Source organism: Chanos chanos, chromosome 10, assembly GCF_902362185.1.
Source record: "Chanos chanos chromosome 10, fChaCha1.1, whole genome shotgun sequence".
Lineage (NCBI taxonomy): Eukaryota > Metazoa > Chordata > Actinopteri > Gonorynchiformes > Chanidae > Chanos > Chanos chanos.
This window is the reverse complement of record NC_044504.1, coordinates 1648269-1673408: the sequence shown is the minus strand read 5'-3', so window position 1 is coordinate 1673408 and position 25140 is coordinate 1648269. Positions and strand designations below refer to the sequence as shown.

General features: G+C 42.4%; 2 protein-coding genes across 2 annotated transcripts; one reads left to right on the top strand and one right to left on the bottom strand.

Moving 5' to 3' along the window:
- The first annotated feature begins 1450 nt into the window (after positions 1-1450).
- nfe2l2a (nfe2 like bZIP transcription factor 2a) lies at positions 1451-10279 on the top strand. Its single transcript, XM_030787348.1, has 5 exons — positions 1451-1634; positions 6793-7068; positions 7398-7493; positions 7702-7857; positions 8606-10279. The coding sequence occupies exons 1-5, from the start codon at positions 1593-1595 to the stop codon at positions 9797-9799; spliced, it is 1764 nt and encodes a 587-aa protein (XP_030643208.1). The 5' UTR covers positions 1451-1592; the 3' UTR covers positions 9800-10279.
- Positions 10280-13218: 2939 nt separating this feature from the next.
- hnrnpa3 (heterogeneous nuclear ribonucleoprotein A3) lies at positions 13219-19141 on the bottom strand. The gene is made up of 11 exons (XM_030785882.1): positions 19038-19141; positions 16416-16541; positions 16145-16291; positions 15468-15678; positions 15266-15355; positions 15024-15092; positions 14856-14918; positions 14403-14537; positions 14063-14188; positions 13882-13951; positions 13219-13764 (listed from the first exon to the last, which is right to left on the bottom strand). Exons 1-10 carry the CDS (start codon positions 19074-19076, stop codon positions 13899-13901), a joined length of 1059 nt encoding a protein of 352 aa, XP_030641742.1. The 5' UTR covers positions 19077-19141; the 3' UTR covers positions 13219-13764; positions 13882-13898.
- Between the last annotated feature and the right edge of the window lie 5999 nt (positions 19142-25140).

Sequence of the window (25140 nt, the reverse complement as noted above, 5' to 3'; positions counted from 1 at the left end):
AACCCACAGCCTTCCAGTGCAAGGTACACTTTTAGAAGTAGTGAGAAAAAAATCTTACAAAACATACCTGGTTGGTCACACAGCTACAGTACAGCACGCGGCGAAAGAGGAGATTTGAAAATGCAAAAAAATCACTGAGTGAAAACACAGCGACTGTCACTATCTAAACCACGGACGATTTTATTAGTTAATTCTGTGGTTGACGGTCTTTCCACGGACCTTCCGCAAACTATTGGTGAGGTGCTCGCACGCTGCTCCACTCTTGCTCCCCTCAGCCCTGTGTAGCGTAGTCTGCAGCTGGAAGAATGTCGACGTGGAGCTGCCAATCGTGAACGCGTACACGTGGGCGCGCCTTAAAAAAGATTCTTTTTAGCGTAATTTGGAACCGTGAGCTCCAGTGCCAGTTGGTAGAACTTTAGATAGAGTCGGCTTCTTCACAGATACGTGTCAGGGCACGTGGTGCAGAGACCATTAACCAGACATCCCTCAAACTCAGCCTAATTGGTAGACCCTTGCTGCTTCTTCTCGCACACTGATGTTAGAATGTTTAGAGATACAGGTCTGTAGAGTAGCCCATCTCTTTCAGATAAACGTGGTCTTTGTGTGTCTTGACACGCAAAACCAAACACACGTTTTCATGATTTGTAATCCACAAGTTACTGGAGGGGGTGAAGCATGAATTTGATACAAAAACATCGCAATACGCAGCGTTTCTGAATCTCTATGTATGTCATTAGACCAAATCTCCTACTCACTGGAAAAGTGCAGTTGCTAGGAAAACGCATGAAAACATTACTCTAATTCTCAGTATCACTGTGTACTATAGTAAGGTGATTCGAACCACGAAGGCGAGTTAGCAATTGGAATTTATGTCTATTAACCAGTAGGGGTCGCCAGGTAATAAACAGAATATTTGCAACTGACAGTCCTGGTGGTGTACGTGTGATTCACAAAGTCTTTAATGCCAAATAGTTGTCAGCGGTACAGTTAATCTACAAAGGATATTCAAGCTCAGAAAAAAAATGTTACATGAAAATCCGATATATAGTTTTATAACTATGGAAACATAATTTGTTCCCATGGGCTATATTTCCCTGAATCGTTTCTCCACAACAGGATCCTGACTCTACAGCCTACAAGCAATGAGGGTCATAATGTATACGGCCTCTATTAGTCATGGCCAGCTGGCTTGATAACATCTTGATATGGTTAACTTGTGCTGTTTGACAAAGTTTTCATCCGTCGTTGCGGTATTTTCTCGGCGTGAGGTGCTCTTTACTTCTTGTATTCAGTGAAAGTTTGCCTGTGAGTTGAAACTAACCGGAAAGGCTGAAGGGGACGATAGCTCCGCCAGCCATTGCGCGTTTTTGATTGGCTACAGCAAATCATGGGCGGAGCGCTCTTATGACCGGGGCTTACCGTAAATTTTCGCAAGACACCAGGCTGCGTCTTCCTCATAACTACGACGTCCTGGCAAAAGACTGTGACGTGTTTATGTAACATTTTATTTTTTCGGCCACTGTAAAGGAATACACAAAATATTAGTCGTATTGGAATATTCACCACAAAAGGAAGCATTTTGTCTCACCAAAATGATGGAGATTGAAATGCCTAAAATGCAGCCTAGTCAACAGGTAATAGGGTTTTTTGTTTGTTTTTTTTTTTTCATAATAATTGTCCGTAGATATGTATTGACAAATATATGAGGAGAAGCGAGCTCACGTTGTCTCATAGACCGAGAGTACATTTCTTCGCCCGTTATTTTAACTCTAACTCTACATATACTGTTACAGTAATGTTTCGCTTTTAACAATATGCACTATTCATATTCATTCTGGGGATATTATTATATCGATAGTTTGATGGTGCGAACGTCCTGGACATATGTGAGCTGTTAATGGTTTGACAAGTTACCTTACATCTAATGCGGTCTACAGATCACTGTCGGTAGATTTAAAAGTTTGTATATTTCTTTGAAGAGCTAAAGCTAAAATATATCTTTTTTCCCTATGAAATTGCATCATTGTCCTTCATTACCGATCATTCTGTTAGTTGGTAGGCGTTACCAGCGCTTTACTTTCCGTTCCTATGCCACCCTAGTACTCATCGAAAATTCTGCTAAGTCATTGAAGCCCGGCTGTAGGGTTTTGAACAGCCACCTAAACTACGTCAACTTCTTGTCATTAAAACTGCATATCCCTAGCACATTACGGCTGTTTTGTTTAATATTTAGGAAAATACGGTTAATGACAGTCAGGCTGTTGTGAAACTTTCGGTGAAAGGTTAATTTGTACTTTTTCTCTCTTTTTTTTTCTCCTTTTGGATGTGTTGCCTTTCCACCGGGCAGTTCGTTTGCTTTGTTGTGCGCCCCATAGCCTGTGGTCTTAGCAAAGATGGCATCAGTACCTTTGCTCTCCGTACAAAGCGCACAGCACAATAGCGGGCAGGCAGCATTATGGAATGTCGTTGTCTTAGTTTTTCTTTTTCTTTTTTTTTTTTTTTCTTATGAAGACGTGACAAGGTTAAGAATAGATTTGAAAAATTATCCTTGTGTGCCTAAGGAATGCTGATGTGCCAGCACTTATGAATGCAATGTCTTAAATCTTAGTGTTGTTGAAATGCCCTTGACAATACATTAGATCTAAAAGATTTAACTGATAAACGTGCCTTGTTTGAAAAATGTTGAGGAAGTGAGCAGGTTGAGAAAGTTGCCCAGGTTTCCAGCTTCCTTAAATTTAAGATTGCAGTTTAGCTTTTGTTTGGGATAAGCTAGAAATGTAACATGTTTTATAAATGACGAGAACACTGATCTTCTTGTATGGCACAACAAATTATATTTTTTTGGTCCAACTCAGTGCCACTGATGTCACTGGACCTTTGTCACATGGACAATGGGAAGGTGTGGTGTACAGGTTTTCAGATATGCACTGTACAAGGTGTTTGCCTCAGTTGTTTCAACAACTGATTTTATCCTCTTTGGTATGAAAAGGTGACACGTTGACTTAAATTTACCAACATGGTCCACAATGTTCTGTGATGGGAAGACCTTATTCCCCCTTCCTTTTAGCTAGTTAAGGTTTCTGTTTTTAACAACGTGGATACATAATGAATGAATTTGTGATGAAGGCAAAAGGTTTAATTCTGTTGAAGATGATGGACTGAAGCAGAGGCCAAAGTGATAGAAAAGTCTTCTTTTTTTTTTATCTCTGTTTGCAACGGTGTTTTAGTGAATATAATCAGTTGTAGAGATACTTTATAGTGACTGATTGGAGGAGGAAGTGACACATCTCCAGAGAGTACATATGAGAATCTTGTGGTTCGCAGGAGAGGAGTTTTTAAGCACTCCTCGTTTCCTCATTATGTGGGCACTACACTGAGAAATTCACGTTATTCACTGTGTTTTAAGTTCCCAACCTGTGCACGTAAAAGTATAGATGAACGCCATGTGCCATGCCACACCCCCCACTTTCTAATGTTTGATGGGACCCCGTTTTTTTTTCTGTGGAAAAATGTTACATAAACATTTTGAAGTGGACTCCATTTCGTTTATAAAAACATGGAGCAAATGGTGGAGAGTTTACATGTGTACTTCATCACTGTTACATCATCTCCCTCACTAAAAGACCAGAACACAGTATACAGAGGGCTTGGGGAGGTTTTTTTTTTTTTTGGTGGGGTGGGGGGGGGGGTGCTCGGGCCAGCCAGCCGCATACACAAGCAGTATCTCCAGTTATGATCTCATTCATGCTAATTTATCTCCTGTTAACCTTGGACTCTGACAGTTAATAACTCTACCACATTTAACTCAGAACTAAGTCTTTAAGTTCATTTCAGACCCAGAGATTGTGAAATGGTACCAATAGTCTATAAACCAAGATAAACCACCCTGGTTTTTGTTGACGTTTAAAGGCAGAGAAACCAGTTAGACCTAAACCTTTTCTCTTGTACGTCAGGACTTCCGCAATGGCTGCGTATGTGTGTGTGTGTGAGAGAGTGAGAGAGAGAGAGAGAGAGAGAGAGAGAGAGGCTTATCTGACCAACCTAATCCTCAGAGTGAAACATGCCCAGGCTTGTCTCTGACAGTGTATCTGAGATGTAAAGTCTATGTTTTAGGTCCTGAGGAGGATGTGGGGTGAGATGAGGAGACACACTTTTCTGTACTTGTCTGAGAGCCACTCATACGGAGCTTTTTGTTTAGGTGTTTCATCATCTTCCACTGTCCCATTGTTTGGCCAAAGTCATGACCTGAGTCCATCAAGATTAATGATCATTCAGTCGTATTGGCAAAGATCAGTGATGCAACCTCCCCCGCACTTTGAGGGCCCGTTCCAGGTCCTGACATCACACAACAGTCAAAATGAGGGTCATAGGTTTACATGACTGTTAAGCAATAGAGGTGGTTAGTGGGAGGGCAGCCTGTTTGGCTGGTGTCTTTATTTTCCATTTTGGATGCCAGCCAGTTCAGAGTTACTGGTTTATCTCCACCTTCAGCTTGTTTGAGAACTGTTTCCTGTGTGCTGATTTTTATTGATCTAGCAGTTGGGTGTTGTCTTACTTCTTTTTTTTTTGTAATTATGAAATTATAACAATTTTTTACATAAAACTACCATAAACACCCTTAGTTAGTCATTGATCTGCTATGTCCTTATGTCAGTGTGTGTGTCTCTCTCAAAAAAAAGAAAGAAAGAAAAAACAGGTGCCGCGTGTATTGATTCAGTCACTGTCTGGTGCGTTGTTAGATTTCAGAACGTCCTGAATCACGTTGTACACACTTCTGCTTTGTATAATCCCTTTTTTCTGTTTTCACTCTGGCCTTGTGACTACGGTCCGTAAACACAGGAAGCCTATTTTTCTCTCGATTTCATGGGGGCAGGAGGAATCACATGCTGCGTCGTTTCCGTCTGACCTAATACGTGCGGCGTTACGCAAGCCTCTCTCGCTCTTAAGCAGAGTTTGTGTTTCTTTAAATCAGTTATGTGAAATGGATGAGGAAAGCAAAAAGCCAAAACCCACTTGCTTATTCTCCAGCATTCCTGACTCACTAGGCTGCCCAGAAAACCCACCGATAAACTGAACATGTGGGTTTGAAAAGCTCCAATCACAAACTAGCTAAAATGTCCCAACTGGTACTGATACGATTCATAGGTCATATAGTTTATAACCAAACCAGTCATTGATTGAAAAAAATAATAGGCCTAATAGTAATAAATTGCGGTGATGATGAAATGCTTGGTGTTTTAAGAGGCAGTGTTTGCTTTGTTTGATAATGATTGTTATAAAAGTCATATGTATGCAATCATACTTGATTACTTGATTATCAGTGCCTTGATTACCAACTTGACCAACTTGATTATAATTATATATTATATATTATATATTATATATTATATATTATATAATGCATTGACATTTTCCTTTCGACTACTTTCTGAATAGAGAACCAGTCATAGCGTGGTTACATCATTCATTATGGGCTTATAGTGTTGTGCTAACTGGCTTTTCCATATTTTATTCTTATATAATGAATTTTCTTTGTACATTTTTACAATTTATTTTATGGACTTTGGCCTGTTCAATAGTTGTATGAGCGAGAGTGTGCTAATGATGTTAAGAGTCCTTTGTAATGAAACATGTTAAACACCTGGGCACAGCTGATAATGGAATGGTCAACAAAGATAAAAGTTCTCACAGTATTTTTTTTTTTTTAATGAAAAGAGAGAGATAATAGCTTACTTGCCCCTTTTTCTGTCCTGTTTTAAGCCAGCGGCCTGGTTTTGTGTTATCGTCTACGAGCAGTGATATGGGAAGAAGAAAGAGAAAGCTGCGTGTGTTAGCCTGTTCGTTTTTCCCTGAACCACAAATGAAAATTCCAAAACAGCTTTTTGGACTCCCTTGACTTCAACCTTTTGCTCAACACCCTTAACTGATGGATACAGACAGCATGGCTAACAGACTGCTAAAGCTAACTGAACTTTCCAGATAGTTGACAAGTGTTTAGCTTTCGTGTGAGGTCGGATGAGTCTAGATGAGACACCTTGGGCTTTTGTATCAGGTCAGATGAGTTTAAAGTCAAAGATGTTAAATGCTAAATGAGCTTCAAGTCAAAAAGAGAGATGTTAATGCTAAAGGAGTTACAGGACATAGATGCTTGTATACATTTCATGACGCTAAATGAGTTGAAAGATGCTGAGAATTATGCTAATGTTGAAGGCTGATATGTAAGATGTATCATATAGAAAAGATAAACACATGCCTCAGTGGAACAGATTCATTTGGAACCCGGGGAGCGGGGGTGGGGGGGGGGGGCATGTCAGTATTGGCATCGACGTATGTTTTAATATCTAGTTTACATTTTTAAACTGAAAAGGTTTGTTAGCGTACATCCTGTGTGTCGTGTTTTTCCACTGTGACTTCTCTGTGTGGAGCAGTTGTCGTCTGTGGGTGGGGAGAGGTGTAGCCACTGGGGAAAAAGGAGAAGAGCATCTATTATTCATGGAACCTCCTCTTCCTTACAGGCAGGAGTGTATGGTTATAGTTCGCCAACGTCTTTACAGTCAGGAGCACATAGTTACAGCTCCGCAACGTCAGAAGGAAGAGCTGAGAGAAAGAGAGGGTGTGGCAGCAACACTCTATTCTGTGCTAGGCCCAGTCCTCTCTCTCTCTCTCTCTCTCTCTCTCTCTTTCTCTCTCTCTCTCGTTCTCTTTCTCTTTCCCTCTCTCTCTCTCTCTTTCTCTCTCTCTCTCTCTCTCTCTCTCTCTCAGTTTCAGGCTCACCCTGTTTCTCTCTCTCAGCAGGATATGGATCTGATTGACATCCTATGGAGGCAGGACATTGACTTGGGTGCGGGGCGTGAGGTCTTTGACTTCACTTACCGTCAGAAGGAGAGTGAGCTGCAGAAGCAGAAGGAGCAGGAGGAGGAGAAACGACAGCAGTTACAGCTGGAGCAGGAGAAGGCCCTGCTCGCTCAGCTGCAGCTTGACGAGGAGACGGGAGAGTTTGTGCCTCGGCCGAACCCGAGCTCCCTGCCGCCGCAGCCTGGAACCACGCCCTCCACCGAGGTCAACCAGGTACGCTCTCCTCACTCGCACGTAGCATGTTCCCGCGTGCCACCCTCCCGTTGAGATGTCAACCTACAGGTTTCTAGGTAACCTTAGCTTAGATGTAATTAGGGGAACTCAGGTGGTTCAGGTTTCACTGTGGTTGTGTTTTTTTGTTTTTTTTGTTGTTTGTTTCACTCCAGAGAGGCACTAACAGAGCGGGCTCCTGAGGTTTCGCGTCTTAAGGGTGTGGTGGGAGATGTGAAGAGCCCTAGTGATAATAATGTTTGGTCCGACACAGAACCGTATATATAGCGATAAAGCTGAATGTTAAACGTCTAACATTCTTGTGTTTACAGAATGACGTTTTCTCAGAGGGAAATGGCGACGCCATGTCGTTCGACGAATGTATGCAACTCCTCGCTGAAACCTTCCCACTCGTAGAGCCAACAGAGGTGAGTCCCACTATTCAGACCACTCTAACACATACATACACTGATTTATTATTATTATTGCTATTAGTATCATTATTTTTATTATTATTACGTTTTACTTTCTCTGTGTTTCTGCTTACAATGAAAATCATGTCTGTTGTCCAGGTTACAGACTAACTCTCCTTTGTTTTCTCTCTCTCTCTCTCTCCGTGTCTCCCTCTCTATTTAGACCACTCCCCCTTGCCTGGAATCCTCTGTCTCCACCACCACAGATAGCAGCCAGCTCATGATGGCCACAGAGCAACCTGCCCCGACCCAGAATGCCATGCTGCCTGCCTCTCTGGACCAGGCGTGGATGGAGCTGCTCTCCATTCCCGAGCTGCAGGTACACTAAAGGGACTTCCTCCTCCGCCTTTAACCCTGTTAAAACCTCCAACCGTTCCACCTAGCCTCACCTCAACCCTCACCCTCTCATTGATTGTGCATGGCAGCAGCTAGGGCTGGTAGGACAGGTTCTGCCTAAAGGAGAGACCTAGACTTCCTGTGTCCTCAGGTAAATCCCCTATGATCGTGCCTCCATTACCGTGTGGCTTTAAGAGTGACATGCGGTGTGTTTTCATGAGGTGTGAGTCAGTCCATTGCCATAGGAACAAACAAATGACCTTCACCGTGTGTGACCTTCACCGAGTTCATTAGTCTTAAGACATGTGAACGGTCTTGTGCAGACAGTTTGTGTATCATCTGTGTTTGTTTAACGTGTCCAACGTTTGGACTGAAGACGGACCTAGAAAATCGTTAACAAAATGGGACTCCTTGTCTCCTGACACAAATTCGAGCGTTTCATTATTCTGATATTACTGCGTGGAGTATCAGTCCAGTCTCCTATTTCAGCTAAGATCTAATTTTGCTCTCTGCCAAATCGATTCTGACGATAGCCGTCTCTCTGGATAATGAAAGACCAAATCGGTTTTTACTAATGAGTTGCGTTTAGATATTACACATCTAATAAAAGTGTAATAATATTTGATATACTCTGTGAATGCTATGGGAGATAATGCTGGGTTTATTACTGAGGCCAGTGTGGAGTGCAGTACATGTGTTTACTGATGGCTTTTATCACTTTTATTTTCCAGCAATGTCTCAACATGATAGAGCCACCAGCTTACGTAAATACAAACGTCCCCGTGGAGCTGCAGGATCCAAACTATAACATGTACATGGCTGGTCTGACAGACTTGGCTGGGAACAACGCGGAAAGCTGCCAGTCTGAATATGTCAATGGCTTCGAGAGGTCTTTCCCAAACATGGCTCTTCCTAATCTCGACCAGATGAGCCTCACTGCCCCAGACGTGAATTCAGGCTTCGGCACAGAGGGTTTGTGTGACGTGCTCTACTCTGATCTTGATGTCAACAGTGCAGAGAATGGAGCAAGCCCATTGGCTGATACAGCAAACGACCCACCAATGGACCTTCATGCTCTCTCACCTGGGGACACGTTCAACACCAGCAAGGCCGAAGCCATGGTGGAATTCCCAGATTCAGATTCCGGTCTTTCGTTGGATTCGAGCCCCAATGTGAGCTCCCCTGACAAGTCCCTACACGACGACGGATCGTTTGAGTTCAGCGACGCTGAAATGGATGACATGGACAATGATCCTGGGAGTGTAGAGTCTGACTTTATGGAGATGTTTTCGCTGTCGCTCGCCAGCGACTGCCAGCAGACGTCGCTCTCAGTGCAGTCCTCTCCTGCCCACCATCAGGACATGCAGGGGAAACACTCAAAGAGCGAGTCCATGGAAGGCAGCGGTCACACCAAACCTCCCTTCACCAAAGACAAGGCCAAGAGGCGATCCGAGGCGCGTCTCTCACGAGACGAGCAGAGAGCCAAAGCCCTGCAGATTCCTTTCACTGTGGACATGATCGTCAACCTGCCTGTGGACGACTTCAATGAGATGATGTCCAAGCACCAGCTCAACGAGGCCCAGCTGGCCCTGGTCCGTGACATTCGGCGAAGAGGCAAGAACAAGGTGGCCGCCCAGAACTGCCGCAAGCGCAAGATGGAGAGCATCCTGGGTCTGGAGTACGACCTGGACTCCCTGAAGGAGGAGAAGGAGCGTTTGCAGAAGGAGAAGACGGAGAACAGCCGGAACCTGCGACAGATGAAGCAGCAGCTCAACGCGCTGTACCTGGAGGTGTTCAGCGTCCTGAGAGACGAGCAGGGCCGACCGTACTCTCCCGGCGAATACTCCCTCCAGCAGACCTCGGACGGCAGCGTCTTCCTCGTCCCCCGCGTTAAAAAGACGCTCGTCAAGAGCGATAACCGTTAGCACTTCTCTTCTGTCCACTAGCTTCTCTTATAGCTATGCAAAAAAAAAAAAAAAAAAGAAAAGAAAAGAAAAAGAAAAACAACTTTCTTGACTTTTTTTGTTTTGTTCTTTTTGCCTGAGTAGTAATAAATAAGCAGAACTATTATATAGTTTATGCTCATTCGACTCTCTTAATATTTTTAATACCTGTGTTGTTTTATACTGCTTTATATATTTCCGAAGATTCTTTTATCTGTATGGTTTGTAAATACATTTATACTTTATTTGCTATTGAGATATGAAAATGTATTGTATATAAATATATATATATATAAATAGAAATAGAAATATATAGAAATATCACATTTAGTAATGCTAATAATTTTGTGGCGATCACTGGTAGTTCAGTTCATTTTATATCTTGATTTTCGGTTCCACTGCGATTTTATCTCTCAACTTTGTGCTTTTTTTGACAGAAAATAAACTATTCATGTAACCTGATCAGCGTCTTTTAGCCGTTTTTTATTTTTCAGTGATCAGCTGACTGTAACCATTTCTCATTTTACTCCAGCTCAGAAATCAGAACCAGTTTGTGTTTTTTTTTTCAGTAAAGCCATTAAACATTGACACCATAAATATCCTGTTCGCACTCTGAATAGTTCTTGTTAAGAACTGCTTAAGCTGTGCAGAATTTCTGTAAACCCTTTATAGTGTGAAGGGTTCTTTTATGTGTGAAAGGGCTAATACTGCAGTACTCTAAATCTTATGAAATATAGACTTTAAATAAGGACACGCCTCGCCCCGTTACGCAACAAGGCTCCTTTGTTTGACTGCACCTTGTCCGTGACGGCGGCACAAAGCTTGGCAGGGCAGACGTTGTTAAAACGCTCAGAACTGCCCACACCGCAGTGTTCTTTCCCTTTCACCAACAACCGTTTACCTTTGCACAGCCAGATCTCCTCGTGTTCCCTCAGAAGCCCTGCACTTCAGGCTCCATTAGGGCGGCAAAGCAAACAGGAGCATAGGCCATTGTTTTGTCTTTTTTTTTTTTTTTTAAGTTGCCAACAGCAACAGAGATAAAGCGCTTTATGCTCTGCGGCTCCTCCCTGGTGAAATGTCATTGTGTTTAAAATGTAGTAAGAAATATAACTTTATTATTGACCAGAATCAGTTATGAAAACAAGAGTGGTTTCTGGTTTATATCCAGTCCTGGTTCGACTGAGCTCTAATCTTGATCAAGAATGTGTGTCGTGGCAGAGAGGTATAATATTAGTGTGATTATAATATGACCTGGGCCTGATATGTGTTAGATGAAAGAATGGTGTTGGTTTCAGGATACTGTCTGCCTTACTTCCCAACACTCACTGACCGTAACATTCATTAACGCTCCCTCGTGACCATCGTTGTATGAGCAGTAGGTCAAAGTTCTTGTTTCTCAACACAGGAATCACGTGTGTTCCCAGACCACATTGGGTTTGACAAGGAACCAACAACAAAAACTTAAGAAAAAAAAAAAAAAACTCTTGCCTACAACTCTTTTAAAAATATCTTTATTTTAGACAATCACAATTTCACTTCAGCTTGAGCTGATACATTTTTTTTTATCCCAGTGAAAACATCAAAACATAAATACTCTGAAAACTAAACAAGTAACTAAGAAGTTAAATTTTTACCTGCCCCGTAGGTATTTACAATAGGATCAACCTTGTTAAATGTAAAAACAGAAGGTTTTATTTTTCCTCTGCAAAAACAAAAGAAAATCTCCCACCCATAAAAAGGCAGAAAAATATTGAGAATGAATATTAACGACAGGATTAGAGTATGAGCACAGTACCTTTGATTCTGATCTCCACTGCCTGCTGCCTGACATAATTTGGACCCCTGGTTTTTGAATGAGAAATCCACAAATTTTATTACATCAGTGTTATAACATTACTGTCGCAAATGCAGTGGCACCAATGGAATTTGATTTATTTATGTATTATTCATGAAAAGCTTCTAAAACAGCAAGGAAATACCATCAAAACATAAAACTGTGTATAGTTTCTGCTGTAAACAATTCCCCTATTAACTCACATCCCTTATACCAACTGACCTATGGTTAATTAGCGTCTGATTTCAGATGGCCCCCGTTTTTTTTTTTTTATTGTTGTTTGTTTTTCCTTCTTTTTTTTTTTTTTTTAATTTTGTATTGTTTCTGGACCACCAAATTTGGGACTTTTTTTTCCTCCACCAAAGTCCATAGATACGTTAAGAAATACTTAACCTTACCCATCCAGAACTTTCGCTGTAAGCGTGCCAAAAAAGATCGGCAGCCGCTAAGAGGAGCCGCTAAGAGGAGCTTCTTTTGTCCCCAATCTGTAAATCAAGCAAAATGGTTACTCTTACCTTGAACTAGCACACAGACCTGTTCTTTTTTCTCTTCCTCTGTCATATACTCTCCTGCTTTTAAAAGCTGAATACTCACTCCACCTTTGTTGGGTCTGAGTCTAGACCTGACAACCATTTTATCCCAAAAACTGAGGTAACTACACCAAACAGGCTTCTTCTACATCCAGGAATTGGCTAGTCTCTCTTCTAGCATCAGCTGCTCCTGGGAGGTACGGCTAGCCTTGGACAGAAACACAGATGCTCACTATCTGGAAAAACGTCACTTGCTCAGCTCTCTGCCTCCGGGCGTGAACGCAGACGCTGTCTTCTTCTTTTTTTTTTCCTGAAACAAAATGCTGTCTGGTCCAAGCGATGGTCTGTCTGTCACACTTCTGGCCTACCGAGGCCAGAAGGAACGGCTGATTGGCTGTGTTACACCTCTGCGCTGTGCTGATTGGCTGTGTTACACTTCTGCACTGTGCTGATTGGCTGCTTTAGATTCCTGTGCTGTACTGATTGGCTGTTTTAGATTCCTTAGATGGACACAAGTCGCAGCTGGATGAACTCTTTCTAGTCTCACTGTCCATTGTGCCACAAAAAAAAAAGAAGTATTTAAAAGATGATGTCCACAAATGATAAAAAATCAAAGGCTACCCTTGTGTGAAAAAAAAAAAAAAGACAAACCACTCCGATTTACAATAACTCCACTCTCTGACAGACTCAATGATCCACTAAACTTCATTTAGGAATTCACTACACAACTTTATTTTTATCTCTTTTTTTCCCCCACTTTTTAAAGGATTATAACAATCTAGATTTCTGTTTATACAAAGTTGTGTGGGATAAGGGCCCTGCACTCTGAAATGTCTACACTCAATTGGCTCTCTTTTCAGTCATCTAAAGAACATCACAGACTTAACATACATGGAAAATACACTTTTTTTACACTGATAAGCAATCACTACCTAAAAAAAAAAAAATCACAAATAACAAAATAAAAAATAAAAATGCACAGCTTGCAACTTACTGCCGTCTCTGTTTTTTTCTTTCTTTGCTGGACAAACCATATTCGTCAATAATGATTAAAAAAAAAAAGGCCACAGAAAAATCCAATAATCTAGGGGACTGATTTTACGACCATCAGGAAGCTGACTGCACCAGTCCAGGCAAAAATGTCATCATTCCTAACACAAGTATCACACAAGGTCACGAACATCTTTTTTTTTTTTTCTTTTTTATGGAGCTCACGAAAAGGAAAAAGGAAAATTAATCTTAAGCCGAGCAAGATCTGGTCACACACAGGTCAAAGGAATGTACATACACTAACAAGACACTATTTCTTTATCCCGTCACTTGCTACACTCTTCTTGTTTGTTTGTTTTTTTTTTGTTGTTTTTTTTTCTTTTTAGCACTTGGTAGCTTGTGTCAACAGTCCTGGTAATAAAAACAAACAAAAGAAAGATAGAGTCTCCATTATCTGCTGTGGAAACTTCTCTGACTAGAGGTCCTGGCTCCATGAGTGCTCCTCTACTGATTGAGACGTCAATGCCTCATAGTACCCTGCAGCTTTCCTGACCACCCCACTTCTCATCTCCTCTCCTAGTAAGAACTGTCGCCTGTTGAATGGATACAGGATAAAACATAGAATTATTCTAGGTTTGGAAGGGGGAAGGGGAAAAAAAAAAAAAAGAGTTTCAGGGTTGCATGACTGAAAGGGTCTGAGTTAACCTTACCGTAGATGGAGTTAAATTTAATATCTCCGAGACCCGTAACCACCGCCTCCGCTACCGGAGCCATAGCCACCTACACGCGTCCACACCAGAGAAGAGAGGACAGATGTGTGTGTTCAATAAAGGATGCACCGGTTTGTGACGTGTGACTTTTTGTGATTTAATGCGGTGGAGAAGCACGCACCTCCGTAAGGTCCCCCCGAGTTCCTCCCTCCGAAATTGCCCCCCTTCATGGGACCGTAGTTGGACGGCTGCCCGCCATAATTCCCAAAGTCGTTGTAATTTCCACCCCCTCCGCCGCCAAAGTTCCCTTTGGGAAAGAGTTTGAAGAGCATTTGCAGATGGGTTTGTTTGGTTTAATTAGTGTGTGCCATGTTACAAGACCCAAACAGCCTATTCTCTGGTATTTTCACTGTGTCAGTGGTTTTCTGTTTTCCACCCCTCCATCATTTACGCTGCACGCTCTGTTCTGCCTTTGAAAGTGTGGTAGCAGTGAGGTGCTGGTAGCAGTGAGGTGCTGGTACCTCCAAAGTTGCCTCCGTCGTTGTAGCTGTCGTATCCCCCGAACCCCCCGCCATGGTTTCCATAGCCTGGGCCTCCTCCGTAGCCCCCCCGGCCCCCCCCGTACCCAGGACCTCCTCCGTAATTCCCGCCTGGGCCTGCAGACACACATGGGCAGGATATGGACCATAAGGAGCTGGAGGCCTTCAGATGCCTCAGCAGTAAATCAGTGTGACCCCCACTGATCAGCGACGATTAGTGAATATAGCACGTTTTTTAATGTGCATGGGGACAGGACACCAACACCATGAAGAACCAAAACAAAACTGAACTTATTACACTCTTCAGTTGTTTGGATTGTGTGTATGTGTACGTGTGTGTGCGCGCGCGTGTGTGTGTGCATTTGTTTTAGCTTAGAGACATACGCTGCATGAATGCCCACTCATAAATTTAGGGATCTCCCAGTGCGGACGTACCATCTCCACCAAACCCATTATAGCCGTCTCCTCCATACCCGCCCCGGCCTCCTCCGTAGCCTCCTGTGAACCAAAGCACACACACGCTGAAATTTCACGACTGGACCAGACAAATACGCGCACATAAAGTGCTCAGACGTGCAGGAACAGGGGGGGTCTGTCGAGTACCTCTGCCAAAGTTGCCTCCGCCAAAGTTTCCCCCTCTGCCCATGAAGTTTCCAGAACCACCACCTCGGTCTGACAGAAAACCAGTCAGCGAAGAATTAATACAAAGCGCAGGCTCTGCTGCGAAAGACAATCTAAACGATTCTTTTTAACACAGCCCTAGTCATGCCCTCTTAAACGTCCTCCCTCTGAGTTTGTGTTTATTGTGAAAGGTGGAGAAGTGAAGATGGCTGTGAAATACTCACTCCTCTGATTGGACACTGCCTGCATTTCCTGTTTTGGCAATGCTTTCCTGACCTCACAGTTATGGTTATTTATTGTGTGGTATTTCTGAGCTGGAAAAAAAAAGAAAAAAAGAAAAAAAGAAAGAAAAGACCAGTTAGATGAAATTTCTCATGCCTTGACATGAAGAAAAACACAGAAGAAACCAAGTGGACAGACTCATACCAACAATTTTGTCGACGGTGTCATGGTCATCAAACGTGACAAAACAAAAGCCCCTCTTTTTCCCTGTCGGCCGTTCCTCCATCACGTCAATGCTTTCGATTTTGCCATAGGGCTCAAAGTATTCCCTTATGTGGTACTCCTCAGTGTCCTCCTTAATTCCTCCCACAAAGATCTTCTTTACTGTCAAGTGGGCTCCTGGTTTGTTTGAGTCCTGGACCAAGAGCAGGGAGGGAAAAAGAAGAACTTGAGTCTAGAACTCGACCTTGACCTTGCTCATCCAGTACAAGGTCAGCCATGGTGACACCATTTAAAATGAAAGTATCTTTACATTTGGCCTTGCCAAGGATCCAACAACTTACTGTAGGCCCTGATATTAAATTGAAACCTTTGGCTAAAACCGTAAACATCACATTCACGGTGAGTGAATACGAACTTGATCCTGAATAACTCCATAAAGACAGTGTCTGGTGAGAAAAGGCTGCTAGCACAGGTACCAGCCCTATTTGTGGATAAGGCCCTGTTTGTGGATAAGGCCCTGTTTGTGGATAAGGCCCTGTGTGTGGATAAGGCCCTGTGTGTGGATAAGGCCCTGTGTGTAGATAAGGCCCTGTGTGTGGATAAGGCCCTGTGTGTAGATAAGGCCCTGTGTGTGGTTCTACACGACCTGGACAGCTTACCTCTCTGGACACTGCTCGTTTGGGCTCCACCACTCTCCCGTCAACCTTGTGTGGCCGAGCTTTCATCGCAGCGTCCACTTCTGCTACGCAGGAGTACGTTACGAAACCAAACCCACGCGAACGCTTGTTCCCTGGGTCTCGCATCACCTGAGGTGAAAAAAATGAACAAGAACAAAAACAAAAAAACAAAACAACAAAGACATCAGTTACAACGTCCGATTTACTGGTTCATTTGCTTACTGGTTTTTATCCAGTCCAAAAGGACACGTACCACACAGTCTGTGAGCTTTCCCCATTGCTCAAAGTGAGCTCGTAAGCTGTCTTCTGTCGTCTCGAAGCTAAGGCCTCCGATGAAGAGTTTCCTCAGCTGCTCTGGCTCCTTACTGTCGTGGTGGCCCTATAAAAACACACATCAAGCACATCGTCACATTTTTCAGTTTCTGGTTTAAGGATTTCTGGTTTGAATTCTAGGCACAAAGACTGACGTAAGACTGAAGGTCTCACGGTTATATTGTTACTTATTTTTTCCTTTTCCCAGGATCGCTAAGCCTGTCCCCGTCAGCCCGGCAAAGTGGCCTTTCAAAAGAGCGCGATTGCTCAACGCCTCTACCGTAATTAAACACAGCATTGAAGCGCAATTTGTTGCCATTCATGTTTATTTGTATGTGCATTAGATTCATAGTTTTCTAACTGTGCATAGCCAATGCTATTCACAGAACACAGGAAGGAATAGTTACACACCGGCTTGAACCGGACGTAATTTCTGTTGCCGGTTAGAGAGGCAAGGGACTCCGTGAGTCAGTGGACACTACGGTATGCGCGATATACGCCTGCCAGCTGCATACGCCGCTGTGCACATACTCAACGGCTTGAAAATAGCAGTACTGTCATGCCTACATATCTATTTATGATGCATTCAGTGAGAGAGAAAAGAAAAAAACGCACGACATTGTCACAAATGTTCCTATTGCATAATACACCGGCAGGTTACATCTGGAATATTCTAAGAGAATTCCCTCATGCGCCATTTTAGATGTCTATCTTCCGATTCCTCCATATTGTTATTTCGCCGGCTAATTACAAGTGTACCGTTTTAATCAACTGCTGACAAAACAGATATTCTTTCACGTTATAGGCAACGTATAATTTGCCAGCTAAGTTAGCACGAACAAGACGTAATGCGACATGTCTGCGACAATGCGACCTCTTGCGTGACTTGGTGCAGCAGCTGAATGGGTCTCTTCGCGCTGGCTAAATAACCACAGATAACTAACAGGTGACCTAATTCATATGAATGTATCGACTATTAAATAAAGAAGATTCGACATGTTACAAAATAACGTTTTCTAAAATAAGCGAAAGTAGTAACATCGCACTAGGTGCTTAGCTTGCTATTGCTATCTGGGCCGTGCACAGCGGTTCTTCCTATAATCCAACAAACGAACTATAGGCCTTTAAAGACGCTGGTTTTCGGCTATATTTTGAGGATAATATTTCTAAACATGAGATACACCACGTAACCTCAAAATACAGAACTGCTGTAAATTCACTTTTACCTCCATATTGTAGCGTCCGTTCCCCCTCCCTTACTGTACACTACAAGCGGAAATTTTGGAGAGTAACCACGTGACGCTCAGACGCCCACCTCTAGGACTCGGTGGAAGTTGGCCCTACACGCAGATCTGACATCAGTTTAGCAGGACAATCCATTCAGTCAGTGGACCACCTCATATTGTAAACACAGTACAACACATCAGTTAAGCATTGTTTAACGTAATGTAGCAAACTCGCTCAATAATGAAACGAATAACGAAATGATTCACTGTAAAATGTATTTAATTTATCAATGAGGCTTGTGTTAAAGACAGTCAAACCCAACGATTTGAGAACGTCCAATAAAGAAGCTTAGTCGCGGATTAAACTAAAAAAAAAAAAACTACGTTTAAAGAGGAATATTTTTGATAGGCCTGTCGTATGATTTGAGGGCAGTGGTAAGGTTTGGGGATTACTAGGCTTTTCCCAGTATACCCATTTCCCCATTTTTGTTACTTAAAATGTGTGCATCATTTTAAGAGCCCGTATCGTGCCATAAATGTATACGTGTACTAACATTTTATCTCATCGGGTTGTGATTTCAGTTCAAATTATCACCTGTCAGCCAGTACCTAACGGTTAGCGATAGCGTATCATCCTATCAAGAATCTCCCTTGCTCTAAATTCGACTCGGGACCTTTAATAGGTGAACTCACGATGAGGAAATGTTACTCGTGTCCCCTCAGCGCACTCTGCTGCTAAGTCCTGCTCTGACTTACAAACACCACACACAACCAGGGAAAACCCCACAAGGCCCGTGACCAATATATTTAAACACTCTGGTATTTTGTTTACGTATCTTAATTATAGCTAGCGTATTGGCGAGGGGAGTCGAGTGACACAGTTTTGTGATATATGTAATGAGGTCGTTTAATTGTTTAAGCAGTGTACAGAGTTGCTTATGTAGTCGAGGCCATCGCTGTCTCTGTCGGCGATGCTTTGGTAGTGAATCTTCTAACTGGAATGATCACGTTCACAGTTCTTTACTTCTTTGTTGTCTAATGAAAATATCGCCTCTCCATGTTACCAATGGGCGCTCGTGCACGCTGCTATAGGTATCTGATGTGCCAGATGTGCGTGCTAGTAGGCGAGTTTTTTTAAATTTGTTGATGAGCTGTCTGTATTGTACATGGGATGAATTTTCATTTATTTTTAAAAAAAAACTAAACTTGAGATAAAATAAATACTCTCCTCACTGCCATAATGGTATTAGAAGAAAGAAAGAGATGTATGTATATATATATTACACTTAAGTTTTGTCTCCTGTAAGGGTTTTGAGTTTCAGTATGTAATACACTACCCTCTTCTTCTTCTCCTTCCTCTTCTTCTTCTTCTTCATGGTGGCATTGTGCAGTCTTCTCAGCGGAGGGACATTTGGAGGAGCAGGATCCTCTCTTGTTTGTTCGAGTGTTTTCTACACACCTGAGTCCTTGAGGACCGATACTTTAATCGTGCTTTCACAGAGTGTTGGGAACTTTTCTGCTCGGTGGGTTCTGGCTCTGGGTTTGTTTACCTCACTTCATTCAGTGAACTGTTTCCATTGGCTTATGTAATGTGAACCTTATTACTGAATGTTAATGTGTGAATGTGAATCGACTTTGACAGTGAAACAGAAGTTAAAAGTTCCAACAGCAGAGTTCAAACTAAGGTGAACAAATAGGCCATAAACCATTAAATGTATCATACACAGCATTGATAAACTTGCCATAAAATGAAGTATATCAGGGCTGAACTGTTTCCCATCCAAATAAATGGGCTTGGTTGAATTGTAAGATATGGTTATATATCAAGCCAATCCTGTGCCATAGCTTACTTCAGAGCACTGTACACATTCTTTTATCACCTCTGTGAACAAACAAAAAAACTCAGTTTTATTTGGATAACCTTCGCTGTGGTGCAATTTTAAGCCTTATTAAACACTTACACGCAGAGTGAACTTAATGCCCTGGTCCAGGTCAAGGCTGTGTCCTCAATGAGACCATACACAAATGTTTTCAGGGCCGACTTTGATCTCCCAGAGTCTCTGGTCACTGGACTGATAGAGAACCCGGAGTTCTCCAGCCCTGCGTGGTTGGTCAGCTGACCGTGGATACAGTATATATCAGTGTACATGTCCTCTTCCAGAGGAAGGCCCCATGTTTCAGAGAATGTAAAATACTTTGACTATCTGTCTTTTTCTCTCTTTTTTTTTTTCAACAAATAAACTCTTTTAAACATGATTGGTGGTTGTTTCTGTCCCCTTTGGGACAGGGTTTAGATTTTAAATGTGATTGGGGTTTTTGTCTGTCCGCTTTGGGACAGGGTTTAGTTTTTAAATGTGATTGGGGTTTTTGTCTGTCCGCTTTGGGACAGGGTTTAGTTTTTAAATGTGATTGGGGTTTTTGTCTGTCCGCTTTGGGACAGGGTTTAGTTTTTAAATGTGATTGGTGTTTTTGTCTGTCTGCTTTGGGACAGGGTTTAGTTTTTAAACGTAATTGGTGGTTTTGTCTGTCCGCTTTGGGACAGGGTTTAGTTTTTAAATGTGATTGGTGGTTGTGTCTGTCCCCTTTGGGACAGGGTTTAGTTTTTAAATGTGATTAGTGTTTTTGTCTGTCTGCTTTGGGACAGGGTTTAGTTTTTAAATCCTCAGTGATTCCGTGCCATATTACCCCTCTCATACCTTGTTGCTTAACATGTGAAGGTCTGAGTTGCTTTGGTGGTACACGGTTCTTGGTCTGGTGTGAAGGTTGTGTGTGGTTCAGGCCGCCCCACTGGGACGCGAATAAAGCACCGTGTGACACTGTCGCATGTCTTGTCACATCTTTACATATTCTTTCATTTAGTCAGTGGAGAAACTATAACCTCACATAAATTCATCTTTTTGCTCCAACTTCATTGTCACTGTGTCACCGAGTTTCAAAGTAACACTCAGTGTTAATTTCTTATTGATACTCTTGTAAGAAAAGTCTGTGAAAAACAAATACAAATCCTAATGCCAAAGGTCTTGTGCTGATAATGAAATCAAAGCAGTTTGCAGTTATGTAATCATGACTGATTTTTAACTTGTGTCATTTTATGATTTTGCAAATCAAGAGGTAATTGTGGTGTTGGAGCATTCAGTGAAAATGGAAAACAATCTGCCACCTGGTGGCCAAAAATATGATTACAAGCAGGGGTTTTTTTTTGTGAACCAGTGTTCAAGGTGCTCAAATCAGAGGGAAAAAAAAAATCATTGGTTTGTCAGTGTCAGTTATTGCTTAAAACGAAGATGATCCATGTATAAATGAGATGGAGGCAGATATTTTTCAATACTGCTTCTTCTCAAGAAAGCCACCCATAAAACATAACTTAACCTAACTATAAAAGATAACAGAATTCTGATCATTAGTATAAGGTCAGTTTCTCTCTCTCTCTCTCTCGCTCTCTCTCTCTCTCCTGGCGATAACAACAGTGGTGTTAAGGCATGCGAAATCGCTATTCATCACTCCCATAGGCACCTCTCCAACACTGTAACCATGCTTTGAACACACACACACACACACACACCCTTTCTAAACCTTGATAGTGAGAAAAGACTCATTATTTAAATATACCAAATATTTACACGTTACCGAGTTACTGTAGATTTCTTAGAAACTCATGCATGCGCGTCCTTTGTGTTCTCCCAATGCACTGCACGTTTGCAGTGGCCTTCCACCATACATTACCATGGCAACACCTAATGTCAAACTGATGGAACACCTTTCTATGGCTAATTACATTCAAAAAGGCACAGAGTAAAAACATTTAACACAAAGTTAGGATTTAACTGTCATCACGGCTTCGGCCGTCTCTTGTAGTTCTCTGATTTTGAATGGACTCTCTGCGTATTTCCTCAGGCACAGAGAGACACAGTCTGCATGTGCTGAACCTCATTTGAGTAAGAAAAGCAAAAGAAAACCAACCCAAAAAAAAAAAGTAACGCACTTCAGCACTTCAACTGGACAAGACTGGATTGAACTAGTTCAGCTCTAGTGGGGCTCCTCCGCCTATCTCACCAGTCTTCAGTTATCATTAAAACTCCTGCTCCTGAGACAGGATTCTCTGAGCCCACCTGCCTCTCTAACGTGTTCTCTAACAGCCAGCCAAGTGAAAGTTAGACTGTCTTTGCATTTCAAGGACATTTAAAGGACAACTTCAGTGTGCTGTCGGTGATGTCAGAGATCACTTGGTGATGTTTGATTGGTTAATGTGACTAAAATAGTGTACCCTGTGTCTGTGTGTGGACTCAGGAGGTATTTTTGCCCCACATTTCTGGGACGTGCTGGATTCTTCGCATTCCTCACCAGTCAGTCTGGCTGTGAAAACACACTCATTGCAGTGTTTACTGCAAGCCCTGTGCCATTGTACTCCTGTTTGAGCCCAGACTGCGGTCTGGTTTATGTGATAAAATGATCCGTCTCATGCCAGTCTCCTGCAGTTGAGACAATAATCTTCTCTAGATTCATCTCTCACTCTCCTACTTGGTATTAACCAATCCACTTCATCAGCGAGATGAAAAAAAAAAAAGATTTTGTGACTAGTAATTCTGACAGAAAAAAAAACCCCCAAGCATTCTGAGCATCTTTGGAGTCTCTCAGATAAAGGCGTCTGAGAGGTGTCTGTTTGTAAGAGCCCCTCTCGACCGGTCCAGAACAAACAACCAAGTTCTGCTCTAGTCTTTGGTAGATGCGACCCCTCAGGTGAGAGACACAAGGTTGAATGGGCCTCCTGTGTGAGGGACAGGACATCCAGGAGGAGGAGGAGAAGAAAGAGGACAGTGCTATTATGAGGGTGGGTGTGTGGTATCTGTGCTCCACAGATGGGGTTTGATTGATGCAGCAGTGAGAGCATTGGCCGCGACCCACGGCTGGCCTGTTTGTTTGGCTGTTGATCACAGCTCTTAGTCTTTGACCACAGTAGTGACAGAGCTTGTGACATAGAGATCTATCAAAGCCTACTCACTCTCGCATTACTGCTGCGGTACACAACTCCAGCCATCTCTCTCCTCCAATCACAGACCCAGAACACACACCCACGCTTTCATATGTTTGGATATAATGGCAAAGTTCACCTCCTGGCAGAGTCTTTGTGGACTTTTTCGGTCGTCCAATGCATCATCCTTACAGTAAGTTGAGCTGTGACATTAAGCACGAGCCTTGCACGCAGGGTGTGTGCAGTACTTTAGCACACTGTCGCCCCTCCGCAGTTTTATAAGTCCAAAATCATTTTCAAAACTTGAAAGGCCGTGTAAGTGTTGGGTTAGTACAGTGGGATAATTTGTCGAAAGCTGTACAATTACTGTGTTTTTACAGCAGTTGTCTGGCAATCATACGCAGGCATCACGGCCAAAAGTTGGACTCAACTGATTATAAACAGATACAAGTGTCCTAAGTATGGATGGAAACGTCAGGCTTAACCAATAGGGCTGCCGATCTAAAGTGTCGTAACTTCTGCACATCAGTAAAACGTTTTGAGAGCGGCGGTTACATAGATTTCATCTTTTAATATGACTTGCTTTTGTCTTGATTTACTGTCTACTGGCTTTGTCCAAGAACTTTAGCAGGAGATCTCGTTTTTGGCAGATAAATGTATGACGTAATGTGCTCCTGAAATAGTGGAGTGTCAGCCTCCCTGACTTAAAAGACAGCACTTAAGACAATAATTAATCCGTGTTTTATACTCTTTTCGAAACTCAAATTATGTTTTACCATTTATATGTGACAGTAACTCCTGTCAGCAAAAGTAACGTATAAATCTTCGCGGGCGAGGTAATTCTCGTGGCAAATTGCCTCGTTAGTCAGGGAGTGTAACCTGTTTTAGTGCAGAGATGTTTTAGATTAAATATCTGTGCAGCCTGAAACATTTATTTCTAAATGCCCCTTCTCATGCGACCAGCACGGCGTATATATATATATTTTTAAAAAAAGAATCAGCTCTTCGGGATTTTGTTCTTTTAATTAGAATGGACTACAGGGAATTACATTTCAAAATGCCTCATATCATCTGCGATGTACGTAAAATATCTGGTAGCATCTGGTCTGGCATGCAGCGCACGCAAGCGTGTGCAGGATACAATCATTTCAAACAGTTTCAAACATCTGTCTATCAAATAGTCTCAGAATTAGCCTATATGAACATGTTGGCATAGCCTACATAACTCACCATTATACATACCACCAGTAGATGGCGCAAGGCACCACTCTGAATGCTCTCCAGAGTGTTTCCTCACAGAACCTGTAAATAGCCTAATCGGGAATACGAGAGTTAAAAATGCCTTCTGAAATAAAGAGGTTGCTGTGGTGTAAATAGAAAAAAGAAAAGAAAACTGAGAAAAGCTTGAACCGCTTTGTGTCGTGGCAGTTTATTTCGTTTAAACAGTCCGCCTAAAGAGAGCGTCCTCTGAACGGCCGGGCTATAGCTGACATACCCTAAATGTAATGGATAAAATATTGTGGAATAAAGTATTTGCCCTTACAACAGATGAGACCGATGATAGACCAGAAGAATTACAGATTGGTATTACATATACATGAGTAGTTTGTCCGTGATCTAACATCACGGCGCAGACCACTGTTATTCTCAAGTGTGCGCATGCAATATGGGTGGAACCACTAATACAACATATTCTCAAGACACTCCGCATTCAATTTGGCCTGTAGATGGCGCTGTTATCCACGGAACAGTCAAAACGCTCGCGGTTCAAAGACGGAAATTTATCCGGATATTTGTTTAACCTGTAGGCCTCTGCGACAATAGCAAAATTAATCTTGCTCCAAAAATACGCATTCTTTATTTTTTTTCCATTTTCATGCAGTTACTCGTCCACTATTTTATTCGACGAATGTAATTCAACGTTGCAAATTATGGATTAACCTTCATCAGTCTACCTCCTCATGAAACTGAATCTGCTAACCCCAGAATGGATAGTTAAATACATTTAAATTATGCTCACTGGAGCGTAAGGGGGTGATTTGATTTGATCAAAACAGGCCACATCTACGGTACATTCATGTTTTTTTACTGAGGCAAACCACGTAGTTCAACAGTCCTCATGGTTCGTATCCGGATGGTTACCTTTCTGAGTTTGAACAGCAAAGATAGAGCGATACTGTTGTCAGATATCGGCCTAACCAGGGAAAAGGCACAGCTTCATGATCAAAGAGAATTTTCATCCGGGTAATGGACGGAATGCTGTGCTATCGAGGGCCATGGCTGAAACCGTCACGGACTGCAAGCGGTGACCTTGCCCTGGGAAAACACGGTGGTGGTTCTGCGCTGAAAGGGAAGCCAGATTGCCATAAAGCACCGACCAAGGTAGCTTCGCCCACACGGACATACGCAAGTGGAAATAGTGAGGAAATGGAGAATTAGGGCCGAGGGGAACCTGAGAGTCAATGTAGTTA